This window comes from Amblyomma mixtum, chromosome 3 (genome assembly GCF_055824585.1).
Source record: "Amblyomma mixtum isolate Tamu chromosome 3, ASM5582458v1, whole genome shotgun sequence".
NCBI lineage: Eukaryota > Metazoa > Arthropoda > Arachnida > Ixodida > Ixodidae > Amblyomma > Amblyomma mixtum.
The window spans coordinates 119526045-119539122 of record NC_143014.1 but is presented as its reverse complement, the minus strand read 5'-3'; the positions used below and the strand labels follow the sequence as shown (position 1 = coordinate 119539122).

The 13078-nt window shown below is 46.0% G+C and overlaps 1 protein-coding gene across 9 annotated transcripts in view; it reads right to left on the bottom strand.

The window, feature by feature from the left end:
• Window positions 1–13078, bottom strand: part of LOC149351604 (uncharacterized) — an 89265-nt gene that overhangs the window by 15199 nt on the left and 60988 nt on the right. For 8 of the 9 annotated variants that reach the window (XM_089580920.1, XM_089580919.1, XM_089580928.1 and 5 more), the window contains 3 exons: window positions 12632–12811; window positions 7081–7140; window positions 4654–4701 (listed from right to left, as the gene is read on the bottom strand). In XM_089580920.1, the coding sequence (XP_089437046.1) occupies window positions 4654–4701; window positions 7081–7140; window positions 12632–12811 (288 nt within the window). The remainder of the gene's footprint in view (window positions 1–4653; window positions 4702–7080; window positions 7141–12631; window positions 12812–13078) is intronic. The other variant, XM_089580927.1, reaches the window with a different exon arrangement.

Here is a 13078-nt window from a genome sequence, read left to right as displayed (position 1 = left end):
CTCAAAACCTAAGATTAAAAAAAAAGAAGAGAAAAAGTCCAATCACTCTGCCCTGCGACCCATTCTGACACGACGCAGGCCATGCCTCACAGGTACATGGGTACCTGTGCCATGCCTCACAGGCCGCATGGGTACAGATGCAAAAAGATCCATAGAACTCTGTGCATACAAATAAAAGCCATTCAATAATAATCAATAATAACAAAAAAAAAGCACAAGCATGCCCAATGTTGTTAACTCCATTTTTACAATGCTTCCAGTTTCCATTTAGGACGATAGTGAATTTTTATGGTGCAATGGCATCTGCGGATAAAGAGCGCCATGGCACAAGGTATTTTCGTTTGCTCAAGGTGGGGTCAAAGACTCATTTCCCAAACATTTCACCCTGGTTAAGCCGAGCTCCAGGCCAGGGGAAGCTTGTACCCACTGTATCCCCTGTGGGTTCCTGGCGGCACTGGGGACTGAACCCCGCACCTCTCGCATGCGAGGCGGATGCTCAACCCCTTTGCCACTGCTGCGGTTCCAGTTTCCGTTTAATTTTTCCAATGATATAGTGCAGAGTCAATTAAAACAGCCTAACTGTACTTTTGGAAGTTAGCAAGGTATGGCTGCCTTGTAAGTTGTTTTTGCGCACACTGACACGCCACTTCCATGGCTACAACAATGTTACAGGCTGCCTCACGAAGCTTGGCCATTATACCAACAGTGTTTCACTGATTCGTTCAACTTGAAGCACAAGATGCTATGGAGGGACAACGGTTTATGGGAGGCGCAATGCCCTTTTTGAGTTTGCAAGGTCCCAGATAATGAGAACTGGTGTTTTCTGAATAACTTGTTTCACAGTGCTTTCTTCTTCATCACCCATATTTTCACACTGTTGATACAGCATAAAAATTAAACGCCAATTTAACACGCAATAATTACAATAACCGTAGTACACCCAGCATTTATGAACCGCTTCCCACAAAGCACTGTAAAATGAACAATATATAGCTGAAATTCACCACCTAGTGGTAACAACATCAGCACTGATGTCTTGCCTCCTAGAGCTAAATACAATGTTAAATATCTCAATACCTATGCTGAAACGAATACTAACAACATTACAATACTGCACTGCATATGCTCAATTTGTGCTCAATACTGAATGCATGTGCTCAATTTGTGTTGTACGGTCCCTCAGGCGGTTGTGTTTAATACAACACAGACCCCATAATACCAAAAAATTTTCTTCCTATTAGTTGTGTAATGAACGCAACCAGGAAAAAGCACTTAAGACAAACAGTTTCACGTGTGCTTCGGTGAAAACGAACTTTCGCAGTGATCGTGAACCTCAGACACTTCATGCAACGACACTCTCGGGTCATCTGTGCGGCACTATCAACCAAAGGAAAAAAATTTAAATGCTTCCGTGGAAGAAAGCACACCCCGACAAGAGAGCTTCCGATAAGGAAGCTTTCTTGCTGACGCGGCCAGGGCACGGCACCTTCGCCCCTGCCTTCATGCGGTGTCACAGAGATGCCCGATCTCAGTATTTTGCGTGCGTTTTGTGCCACACAATGCCTCCGTCAGACTAAAAGGCGCATAGGTGCGGAGTGCACCCACTCGTTGAATCAAGAGCTTAAACAGCTGGGAGCTGAATTTTCAACTCGAATGGCACTGCAATACACATTACTGCAGTGTAGATGGCCAGATATCGGAGCCGCATGGGCATTGCGTAAGGAAAGGCTCATGGCATGTCTGCTCGTAGAGTTGACAACAGCTACACTGCGGAAGAAGCAAGATAAGAGAGGTGTACACCCAGCTGGACACCTCCACAATGCTCGATGTCTCAAAAATCAAGTCAGAGGGGAGGGGGGGGAATACAAACAGCAATCGCTGCAGAATAGAGGGAGAGGTAAAAAAAAAAGTGAAAAAGTAAAACTACACATCTTTAAGTGGATAACGTGACTTCATTTCGTGCCCTCACTGTTCAGTTCACTTCATGCATAGTGGCATATGTGTTCCATTCGCAATTACCCTCTCATTGCAAGACCATTTCAGTCATTGTTTTCACGTAACTTATACCGGGTGTTTCAATGAACACTTTCAAAAATTTTCAAAAATAGGCTTTTTAGGGTATAATTATGGCTTTTGCGGCATGGTATTGCCAGGCCTGGCAAACACCAGAAAACCGGTGAATCACCTTAATTAGTAAGCTGGTTAACTAACTTCAAATAGTTAACCTTTTAACTATTGGTCGTTAGTAATAGCCACATCAGTTTTTAGAATTTCAAAAACGCGATTACCCTTGCCGCTCTGGCTCGACAAAATTTGGCTTTTTCGACTAGTTACGTGCATTGGAGGGGTTGCTTTTCCTGCATGCTTCCAAAAGTGCATGTATTTTCGCACGATGCAGCCAAACTTTGTCGAGCTACAGTGTTAAGGGTAATTGAGTTTTTGAAATTCTAAAAACTGATATGGCTATTACTAACGACTGGCTACAAATCTCTAATTACAACTAGGCGCCTAACTCTACTAGTCAAAAAGTTTATTAAAAATTAGTTAACCAACTTACTACCTAAGACGATTCACCGATTTTCTGGTGTCCGCCAACACTGGTAATACTATGCTGCAAAAGCCACAATTTTACCCCAAAAAGCATATTTCAGAAAATTTTTGAAACCGTTCGCTGAAACACCTGGTATATTTGGGCATGCACAGCATGCCAACATATATTTTCTGGGGGCACTTCTGTTAAGAGGAACTTCTGGTTTATTGGTGAGTTTCTGCGCTGGAATTATGCGGCAACCACGTGGCGCCGATTGGTGTGAACTGTTGCTGTGCTCTATTATTTTTCATTTCTTTTCAGCATTAGTTGCTGTAGTACCATGTGGTATGATGTTTGAAAAGCAAAAGCAGCGGTGATGCGCAGCACAAGCTAACAGATGGCTAAAATGATGAAAAAAAAGCACGATTTTTTAAAGTGCTATCCAAGCTCCAAAGAAAGTGCACAAAAAGATCCTTCACAAGAAAACACTGCAAACTGTGCAACCTTTGGCACCCAACAACAATGACCAAAGGGAGGTGCCCCGTGTCCAGAGTGTCACAGATGGGGTGTCAAAACCAGTGCTTTGTGCCTTTTCACAATTATTCAGAAAAAAAAAAGTGTGAAAACTGCACAGTCATGTACTAGACGCAAAACATTCATTGAGTGACCTCAGCACCTAGTCATGCGATTACCCACACACTGTGCACTACTTTCGTCCACAGCAACCACTCTTACAACAGCCGAGTCCACTTATAACAGTATTCAAGTGCCACGAAATTTCCATTGTTATAAACGGGTTGCACAAAGAAAAGCATAACAACTGCAAAGAAGGGTCACGGATGGCAAGTGACATGCGAGCTCCGCCGAGGCATCATTTTGGTGGCCCCGAAAGGGGCCTGGTAAAAAATACGAGAAGGTCGCCGCGGCCGCCTCTCATCTTGAGAAGGAAATGCTGGGGTGAAAGGGGCCTGGTAAAAAAATACGAGAAGGTTGCCGCGGCCGCCTCTCATCTTGAGAAAGAAACGCTGGGGTGAAATCGCCACAAGCATCTCGCCACGTACTTCTCACTGGCTTGCACGAGGAAACCCCATGTCTGTCAGCCTTGCTTGCCTCACATGAAGCTTGCAGACGTCCTTCTGCATGGCAGCCAAGTACTCCACGTAGTGCAGCGGAAGGTCCCTCACGAAAACGAAGCCCCGGAGGGACTGACACCATCGGTTGCGATAGTGCGTACTTCTTAACCAAGTCACACACTTTCTTACAGTCCTTGTAGTCCTTCACGATTCTGCACTTCGTCTCCAAATCTATAGCCGTGCGCTTTCTTTTCACCGGCAACGTCGTCCGATAATCACCTGGCGTACCAGCCATCTTCCGTTTCGGCGACGATTCAAATGAGATGGAGAAACCATGTGGCCAGGAACGACTTCACAAACAACCAAATCCGTAGGCAGAACTGCGCAGAATGAGGGGAGAGCGAGCAGCGTGCTTCGGAGGGTGGCGCAGCTATGGGCGCAGCCCATTTGTGCTCGGAGGGGTGGAAGGGCAGCGGGAGAGAGGCGCGAGGCTGGCGATGCGAAGAAGGCTGGAAAACAGGTTCTATTGTATGAGAGCGCGCCAGGGAGGGTGCAGCGGCTGGAACTCCTTTCTTTTTTTTTCTTTCCAAGGATTTCGCATTCCACTACCTTTTAGCACGAGCGTTCAGGAGCCAGACTTCATTGTTATAACCGATAATGCAGCATGGGGGCATTGTAGTAAGCGGGTTACTTTACCATAGAAAACATACAAAAGTGGATGGTGCAGCAGCTTTTCATTGTTGTTACTGATATATCGTTAAAACCGGTATCGTTATAAGTGGGCTAGACTGTATATGTCCCATTTCACTAACATTTGAAACCTCACATGCCCATGTAATCCTTACAGATTTGTTTTTTTCCTAAATTTAAAAACTCAGATACTTCACTTTCTAGAACTCGTGTCACCGCTCGTGTATACTTAACACGCATGTGCGCACACACCCACATCCACACACGCACACACCAGCACAAAACCAAGCAGAAATCAACAAGCCTCTATTAATGTGTGCACCAACCAGCACAATATGCCCAAAGTATGCTGCAGCTTACGTGATCATGAAACCTTTCTTTGTCTCTCCCTTAGACAATTTTGTATGCCTAAAAAGAGAAGGAAAATGACACTTGGTATATTACAAGGGCTCCAACCACTGCACCATTTTCGTAAAATGTGCTTCAGGCAGCAGTAAGGTGCTGTAAATAGGTATATTTTTATTATTTTTTTGCTCCCACGCAGCCTCAGAAGCTGTTCATTAACATAGTAGATTATACCTTTCAACAACAGTGCAACCAGGACAGATGCGACACCACCAAAAAAGAGACTGGACAAGCGCTGAATTAGCACAAGCCCACATTGTGTTAAGTGGTTGCCGTAAATTCGCTCAAGGTTGCCTGCATCCCCTGGGTAGCGGTTGCTGTTCTGTCGCTTCCTTTCAAGGACGCGGGCGACCTTGAGTAGATTTCGGGAGACCACGACAATCACGGCCATTTTTTTTTTCTTTTTGTCACTGTAGCCTCTCGTGCGCTTCTCGCATAACCTTTTTTTTTTTCTTTTGCCGCGTGGACCGATCTTCCTTTACTTTTCTGCTGCCTGCATGCTCTCCCCGCTCAGGGCGTGAAGAAAGGAGAGAAAAGGAACAGCCGAGGAAAGAAGTGGAGCGGCTCCAAGCAATTGGTCCGAAATGATGTCACGCGCTAGCGTGGAAGTCTCTGTACCGCGTCGATTACTTCGTTAGTGCCTCCTTTGTTTGCGGATGTGGATGTGAGCGATGCGAGTTGTGCTTCATTTCTTCGTGATGAGTGAAACCAGGCGCCATTATAAGGCACAGTTCAAGCAAAAAGTTATCGCTGTTGCGAACGAGACTGGGAACAACCTGGTAGCAGCCAGGTGCTTCGGCGTTTCAGAGGTGAATGTGCGCAGGTGGCTACGAAAGCGCCAGCGAATTGGCAGCGTGTTCAAGTTAGTGCAAAGCCTTTACGAGACCACAACGCGGGCGCCATGCAGAGCTGGAGGAAGACTTGGCTCGGTATGTAAATGAGGTCAGGAACAGATGTGTCACCGTCACTGTCGGGATGATAGACGAAAGCCAGGGAATTGGCCTGTGAGCGTGTGATTAGTCACAATTTTCAAAGCAAGCAAAGGCAGGGTAAAACGTTTTATGAACCGCGCAGGATTCTCGTTCTGCTGCCAGACTTTAGTGTGTCAAAGGCTTCTGGAAGACTTTGAAGAGAAATTAGTTTCATTTCAGCGTTACGTCATCGGGCTGCAATGCCAACATGGCTACAGCCTTGGACAGATAGGCAACGCTGATCGAACACCGATGCATTTTGACATGCCGGTCAACTACACTGTCCAAAAAGTTGGCTCTAAAGACGTGAAAATTAGTACGACGAGAAATGAGAAGCAACGGGTGACCGTAACGTTAGCTTGTACTACGGATGGTAGAAGGCTCCCCCCTACATTACCTTTCAACCGGAAGACACTGCCGAAAAAAAAGAATTTCCTTCTAGTGTGATTATCAGCTGTAATGAAAAGATGTGGATGACAGCAGACATGTTCAGCGACTGGGTCCGCACCGTTTGGTTCCGTCGTCCTGGAGCGCTGCTGAGGCTACGTTCGACGCTGGTTGTGGACGCGTTTAAGGGGCACACCACTGACGCTATTAAGGCTTTGATGGCAGACAACTGGTGCAACCTTGTCGTCATCCCGGGAGGGGTGAACTCTCAGCTGCAACCTTCACATGTGTGTCTTAATAAGCCTCTGAAGGAGAATGTTCATGAATATCACTGTGAGTGGATGGAGCAAGGGGGACTTGCACTGATGTCTACTGGGAGGTAGAAGTGAGCATTGCTATCTCAGCTCGTGAGGTGGATCCTGGACACCTGGCTTGCTATTCCGGATGATATGGTCGTCCGCGCTTTCAAGAAATGCGGAATTTCCAACGACCTCAACGGCACAAAGGATGACTTGTGGGAAGAAAGCGACAAAGAGGCCAACGGCAGCAGCGACAGTGAGTGATTGTCACTGCACTCCTGTGTTGCAATAAATGCAAAAAAGATTTTTTCTTTCTGATTTCATTGTTGTAAATTGGGGCAATCGTCTTGCATTCGCGGCCATCTTAGATTCGCATGAATACGGTAGTTCCCAAAAGCCGTACAACATTCCCATGAAGACAATGCAGAGAGATGATAAAGACATTTATATTCAAGCTGAACAAACATCTAGCTAAATTATCCACAATACAAAGGTACGGCTCAAGGAAGCATCCCAAAATTACTTGCTACAGATGAACACACGCAAAATTAGAAGCCTCACCACAAGACCGTATATATGTCACAAATGTCCTTAACATAACAATAAATATAGCTTTCTTCTGCTGAACTGGAAGAAGAACTAGAAGAGGCTTTGACTAGAGTGCAATATTAGATTAAATGCATTATGCCAATTATGAAAACAAAAAATCGAGAGGTAAGACTCACCGGCTGCGGGACCTTGAAGAGCTTGGCGAGAAGCTGCCACTCCGCGACTTCTTCTGTTTGCTGCACAAGAGAAACCCCAAATGAAATGCAAACTTATACAAATTAAAAAAAAAAAGCATTGAATTAGAAACACACATACATACACAGAAAAGTATGCATATTTTCAGTCTTTCTAGAATGTCTTGAAACTAGGCTAGTGGATTTCTGGTTTGAAGCGAATTTAAACCATATACAGTTAACCCTTTGAGTATTTTTGCCATGTATGTATGGTGGCGGTTTTCCGTCCCACAAGGTCTTTGCCTACGGGAACGGTTTCAACCCTCTGTTTGCAATTTCATGCTACAATAACGATGCATGCTCACTAAGAGGTGCTGCCACATCCTGGGACTTACAAGAGGCGTCTGGAATTTGATTGTGCTACCTTATTGCGCAGATAAACAGAACTGATTTCTAGCTTCAGTGCGTCACGCGGTCAGCGACAACGCCCTTTAGCAGTTTTGGTTTCGCCGCATGATGGCAACAGAGGCAAGCAAAACTTGATTTCCATCTTTACTGACGCTGTTCGTAACTTGTTTATCACCAATCCTCACGAGGTATTCTCGCTCTCCTTGTTTACCGAGTTTCCTTCGAGTCCGGATGCACGCCAAAGCGGCAATATGGCCGAATGCACTGCCCTTTCTCTTGACACTGAAAGCGATGACTCTTCAGACTCTGTACATTTTGTACATTCAAAATCTGCAAAAAGTAATCTGACCACCTTGGAAAGTTTAAAAAAAAAAAAAAATTCGACCCTTAAAGGGTTAAACCTCAAAGTAACAAATTTCAGTGTAACGAAGTATTCCAGTTTTCATAACTTCGCGTCCATAAAACATCATGTATTTTTAGCTTCAATATAATGAAGTGGATTTTGGCGCACTTATAACGTAACGAAACTTCATTGCTGGTTGTAAACAAACCTTAGAAAAACATGTATTGCGAGCGTGAATGGGTGAGCGGAGCGTGTGCCGAAGCACACATTGAAGTGCTTATGTGATATGAGCGCCGCCCAGTTTTCACATATAGAGTGCATAGGCAGACGCAAATACGACGATCACAGTGGCAAGTGCGCCGCAGGCCGTGCCATCTGGTGCAGTACGGGCGAGGCTGGCACCAGCATCTGTGCATCCTTGGCAGCCTGCCAGGCTAGCCCGTTGCTCTTGCTATCCCGCCCAAAATCTGCGCTGAATGCGATGTGCTGCCTCTGCTCAAAGGAAGCCCGCCGCGTTTATAGATGACCAAAGCTTGGTAAAAGGACTGGAAGGGTCAGTGCTGCTGACACATCCGTTGGCTGTGAAGCCCGTCATGTGCTTCACACCTGACAAAATCGCTTCTCACTTGACAACCTCACTTCCCACTCGGACGAGGCGAATACGAGCAAAAAGAGACAAACTCGCACTTGAGGCGGAAAACGCGAGGAGCGGGGTGGGCCTGTTTTCGTTTCATTGATTGGTGATTGGAGGACACTTCTCTTGCTCTCGCCATAGGAGCAAAAAAAAAAAAAAAAAGTAAGGGGAAGGGAAGGGCGTGGCACGCTGCCAGCCTGCCACCATCGGCCACGAGGTCTCAGCAGGAGCAGCAGCAGAACACGTCATTGTGTCGGCGGTGTGCTCGGGGCACTTGTAAGAGGATAATGATGAAAGCAAAACCAAAACTCAAGATGTGTACGTCATTCCTGTCACCCACGATGTGGTTGGTGTGACAGACGTCCTGAGACAGCTCGTGAGTTCGCAACATAAGCAAGACGTGCGTAATTCTGTTGCCGCTGGCAAAGAGAGGGGAGAAATAAAGGACCAATTAGCGCATTTCTGGCAGATTCTTTGCAAGCTCGGAGATGAATTTTGATGTAGCGAAATTTGAGCATTACAAAGTAAACTGCCGACCTTACCGACTTTGCTTAATCAAGGTTGAACTGTAAATTCACCCGCTACATTTGCTATCTAGACTGATATTTTTTCCACACGCATTATAAAAGTGCCCCTGCCTTCGTCCTGTAAGAACCCGTACTGAGACCGTGCTGCCTGGAGGCATTTTGACGTGGACAAGGCATGCGTGCACCTGCGTCACTGCGTGTTGAGTAATAGTCACGTGCACCTTGAAATCGACGCTTAAGACAACATGCCAGAAATGCGGTTGCGCTGATTCTTCTAAGGTGTTTTGCGACGCGCGGTACGAACATACTGGCGGAGTGTCGTTCTGCTGAGATTCAACCTAGAACCGTTGTCACACGCTATGCCTGAACTAGGGTAGTGCCCGAGTGCACTAGACAGAAAAAAATAAATAAAGAGTGATCATGAAGTTTGCCCAGCACAAAAGCAAGACTATTGTGCACCCTAGCCAGCGTCAGGCTTCTTGCAATGATGCACCACTCACCGGCATGCCAGGCAATAACGGATAGTAGCATGCCGCTTGCTTGGTGCCGCTAGGCCTAACGTACTCTGCAATGAAGCCTCGGAAAAATCACTTTGGAACTAGCCATCGCTTATAAAACGTTTAACGTTTCAGCCGGTTCCCGTTGATATGATAGCTTCACACTGAGACGATTGCAGAACTGATTTTCTTTATGCCTTTGTTAGCGAAGCGAGAGACAAGCTGAAAGCCACCTTTCACCAACAACTATGGTTTGCAAGCAACCAGCCAGAGCCGTTGGCGAAACCATCGCAAGCAGTTGTGCACCACATCGCATCTTTATGCGCACATGACTGCACATTGATTCAGATTCCGTAGGGAATGCAGTCACCGACTGATTTTTTTTTTTTTGCTCATGAAAGAGTGAGCAAGTGCACTTGGCGGCCTCGACAACGCACTCTTCCTCGCAAGAAAGGGGGTGCTTAGATTCGCATGCAAACATTTTTTCCAAAATTTTTTTGCAAAATTAAGGGGGGGCGGTGCTTAGAATCGCGTAAATACAGTAGTTGGTGGTGTCTATTTTAGTCCGAAAAATCAAACTTTTGGACTTCACAGAGTCCGAAATACCGGTTGTCAAAATATACATGAGATGCGTAACGGTTCCTCAGCAAGGTCCAAATTATTGCGCGTCTGAATTACCGGAGTCCAAAAAAATCGGTCGACCACTGTAACAGTCTTCAGCAGCTGTTTTCAGTGAAACCTAACGAGACACGTGCATATGCGGATGTAAAAAACAAACAAAAAGGGCTGCTTACTAGGAAAATTTTGTTGAAGCTGAACCTTGCTCCAAAAACCATTTAGTTGTGTTGCATTTAATGGTACATAAGCAGCTAAGGCTATCATAACTGCACAGCCTTGCATGGTTTGCTGATGGGAACTCGGGAATACTCAGAAGCGGTGAAAATTTTACTGTCGCAGTGTTGATAGTTATAAGGTTTGCCTGTATGTTCACGTTCTTATGAGGTGTGTGATGGTTCCTCAAAGAAGACCGAAATATTTTGCAAGTACAAATTATTGGAGTGCGAAAAATCCCCCGGCCACTGGAAATTTGTTCTATGCAAATCTACCTCGAGTGTCTACACTCCTTTTACTGTTTGCAGTATCCTTTAGGTTAGTTTCTCTGGTACCTGGGACCCAGAGCCATGTGAAAGTTGCGAGACTAGTCGATATACCTGAAATGGTTGGTAAATGCGCAACATTTCTACAGTTTCTTGAAAGTGTATTCACCTCCTCAGTACCGTCTTTAACATTCCTGCACCCCCCCCCCCCTCCCCCTCCCAACCTTCTGCAACAATTCAGCAACAAAACTGCAGTGCTCTTTTGTTCTGTGATATTGAACCTTCGGGTAACATGCATTATGAACAATTTGCACTTTGGTCCAAAACTGAGCAAAACAACACATCAAGAATAAAGCACTGCTGATGAAAGATATGCCATTTTACATCTCCAAGCTGGAGTAAAAGCTCCCGGACTTTCTGCCCTACCCCAAGGCAAAGAAGCAACAGTGGAGGTAGTGCTGATGCCGCCACCCCCCAGCCGCCATCCGCCGTGCAGCCCAGCATTACTGTCATGCGCTGCTTCCCATATCTGGCCGAGCGCACTTTCACTTCTTTTGCACCTCTTTCGTTCACGATGCACGCCACTGGCATGCCAAACCATACGGGCGTCTGGTTAGCGTTTCTTATTTGTCCTACAGCGTATCCGTGCTCCATCCTCTTCTTTATAACGAATCACTGAAATGAGATCAGCTTCTCTTCAAAGTCACCCGGCAGCTTTTGACAGATGGACGTGCGACGTCGGAGGCTGAAGCCAAAGTGCTTCATGAACTTCTGCAACCAGCCCCGGCTGGCTTTGAACTGTTCCCGGGGGATGCCTCGCTTTCTCGCCAGCTCTCTTCTTTGGCTAGCAGCACTTCCGTGGTCACTGGAAGTGCCGCTGACCTCTGCGACTTCACGAACTCGGCCAGTGCTAACTCCACTTCTGGATGGCGGCCTTCCTTGGGGCCCGTGAAAGCCGTTCTCGTTGCCGCAAGCAAAAATTTCGTTACGCTGCCCCCTCCAACGGCTAACATTCTTTTTATCCACGCCGAAGTCCCGCCCGGCTTGTAGATTTGATGACTGCTCTGCAACGAGTATAACTTTTCGCTTGAAGGCGGCACTATAATGGCACCGCCTGTTTGGTGCCATGATGCCGGTGATAAAAACCACGTACGAAAACGTCACTGTTGCGAATGTGCTCACGCCACCACATGAGAACAGAACAAGGCCAAAATGGAAGCAAATGCTCATGTGTGCTTTGATCGGTATTGGCTACGGATAGTAACAGCTACAGTGCTGTCTTTTGTTGGCGTTTCGTGGGGGCGCCACCTGCGTGCTACATTTATTTGTATTTTACGAATACGAAACCTCGAAATGAAATCCTCGAATCTAAGCTAACATAAGAGTTTTACATCTTGTTTTTTAAAAAAAACTATCGGCCTAGATTTGAATAAATATGGTAAGCTGTGCCTGTGTCCCTGACCGATGTTATTAGCAGTTTTCCCATATCAGCCAAATCGGTGCCTTACCTGTCTTGTAAGGCCCGTACTACTGATCACTACTAAAACATTCAAAAAACAAAACAACTTTAATCCACAAAGTCACTCCAGGACACATTTGCAAAGCAGAAATCAAGTGCAACAGAGTACAAAATATTGCTACCGTTACCACTAATCTCTGAGGCCTGTACATTAAGGGTGACAAGGAATCAGGCATCTTCAAGCTATGTATCTATAGTTGGATACAAGCCAAGAAAAAAGCAGCTTTCCTCAATTAAAGGAGCCCCTTCCAGCAGACAGCAGTGGCTGCTGATTTTCACTAAACTGCTAGCGTGACAATGCAGAGAGTGGCAGATGAAAGGGGATAGTCCCCTCTCTGTATTGTCACACCACTTACTGCATAGTCACGGTACTCACGCTAGCAGGTTCATGAGAATCAGCCGATGCCATTGTGGGAAGGAGGTCCTTTGACGGGGAAAAGCTGCTTTTTTTCTTGGCTTGTAACTGACTGTAGTGTTCAACCTGAAGCCTGTTCCCTGTACGGTACTTTTTCTAACTAGAAGTTCATACCTCAGCGGAGAACCTGGCGCTTTTCTCCGGGACTTGCGAGGAGGACTTGCAGGAGTAGTAACGGGAGGAGGTGAAGGATTGTACTGTTTCCGGCGATCCAGCACTGGAGACCTGTCACCGCCGCCTGTGCCACCACTCGTGCCACCACTAGCAGCACTGCCCTGCTTGCCTGGAGCTTGACTGCGACCACAGACCAAGTAGGTGAATCTAACTGCTATAACTTGAAGTTGGATATTTTGGCTTAAAACACAAGACACAGACAAAAGGATGCCAAATTCTTCTGAAATCGAGTTTTAACCAAAAAGGCCAGTATCCCTGACAAGAACGCTACAACTATGTGGGAGTTACACTAAGGCACAGGATAAAAAAATACAGTGCAGAATCAGAGGCATGGTAAGACAATGGTATTGTTAGATTAAGCACCAAGGTCATACATTTTGAAGTATT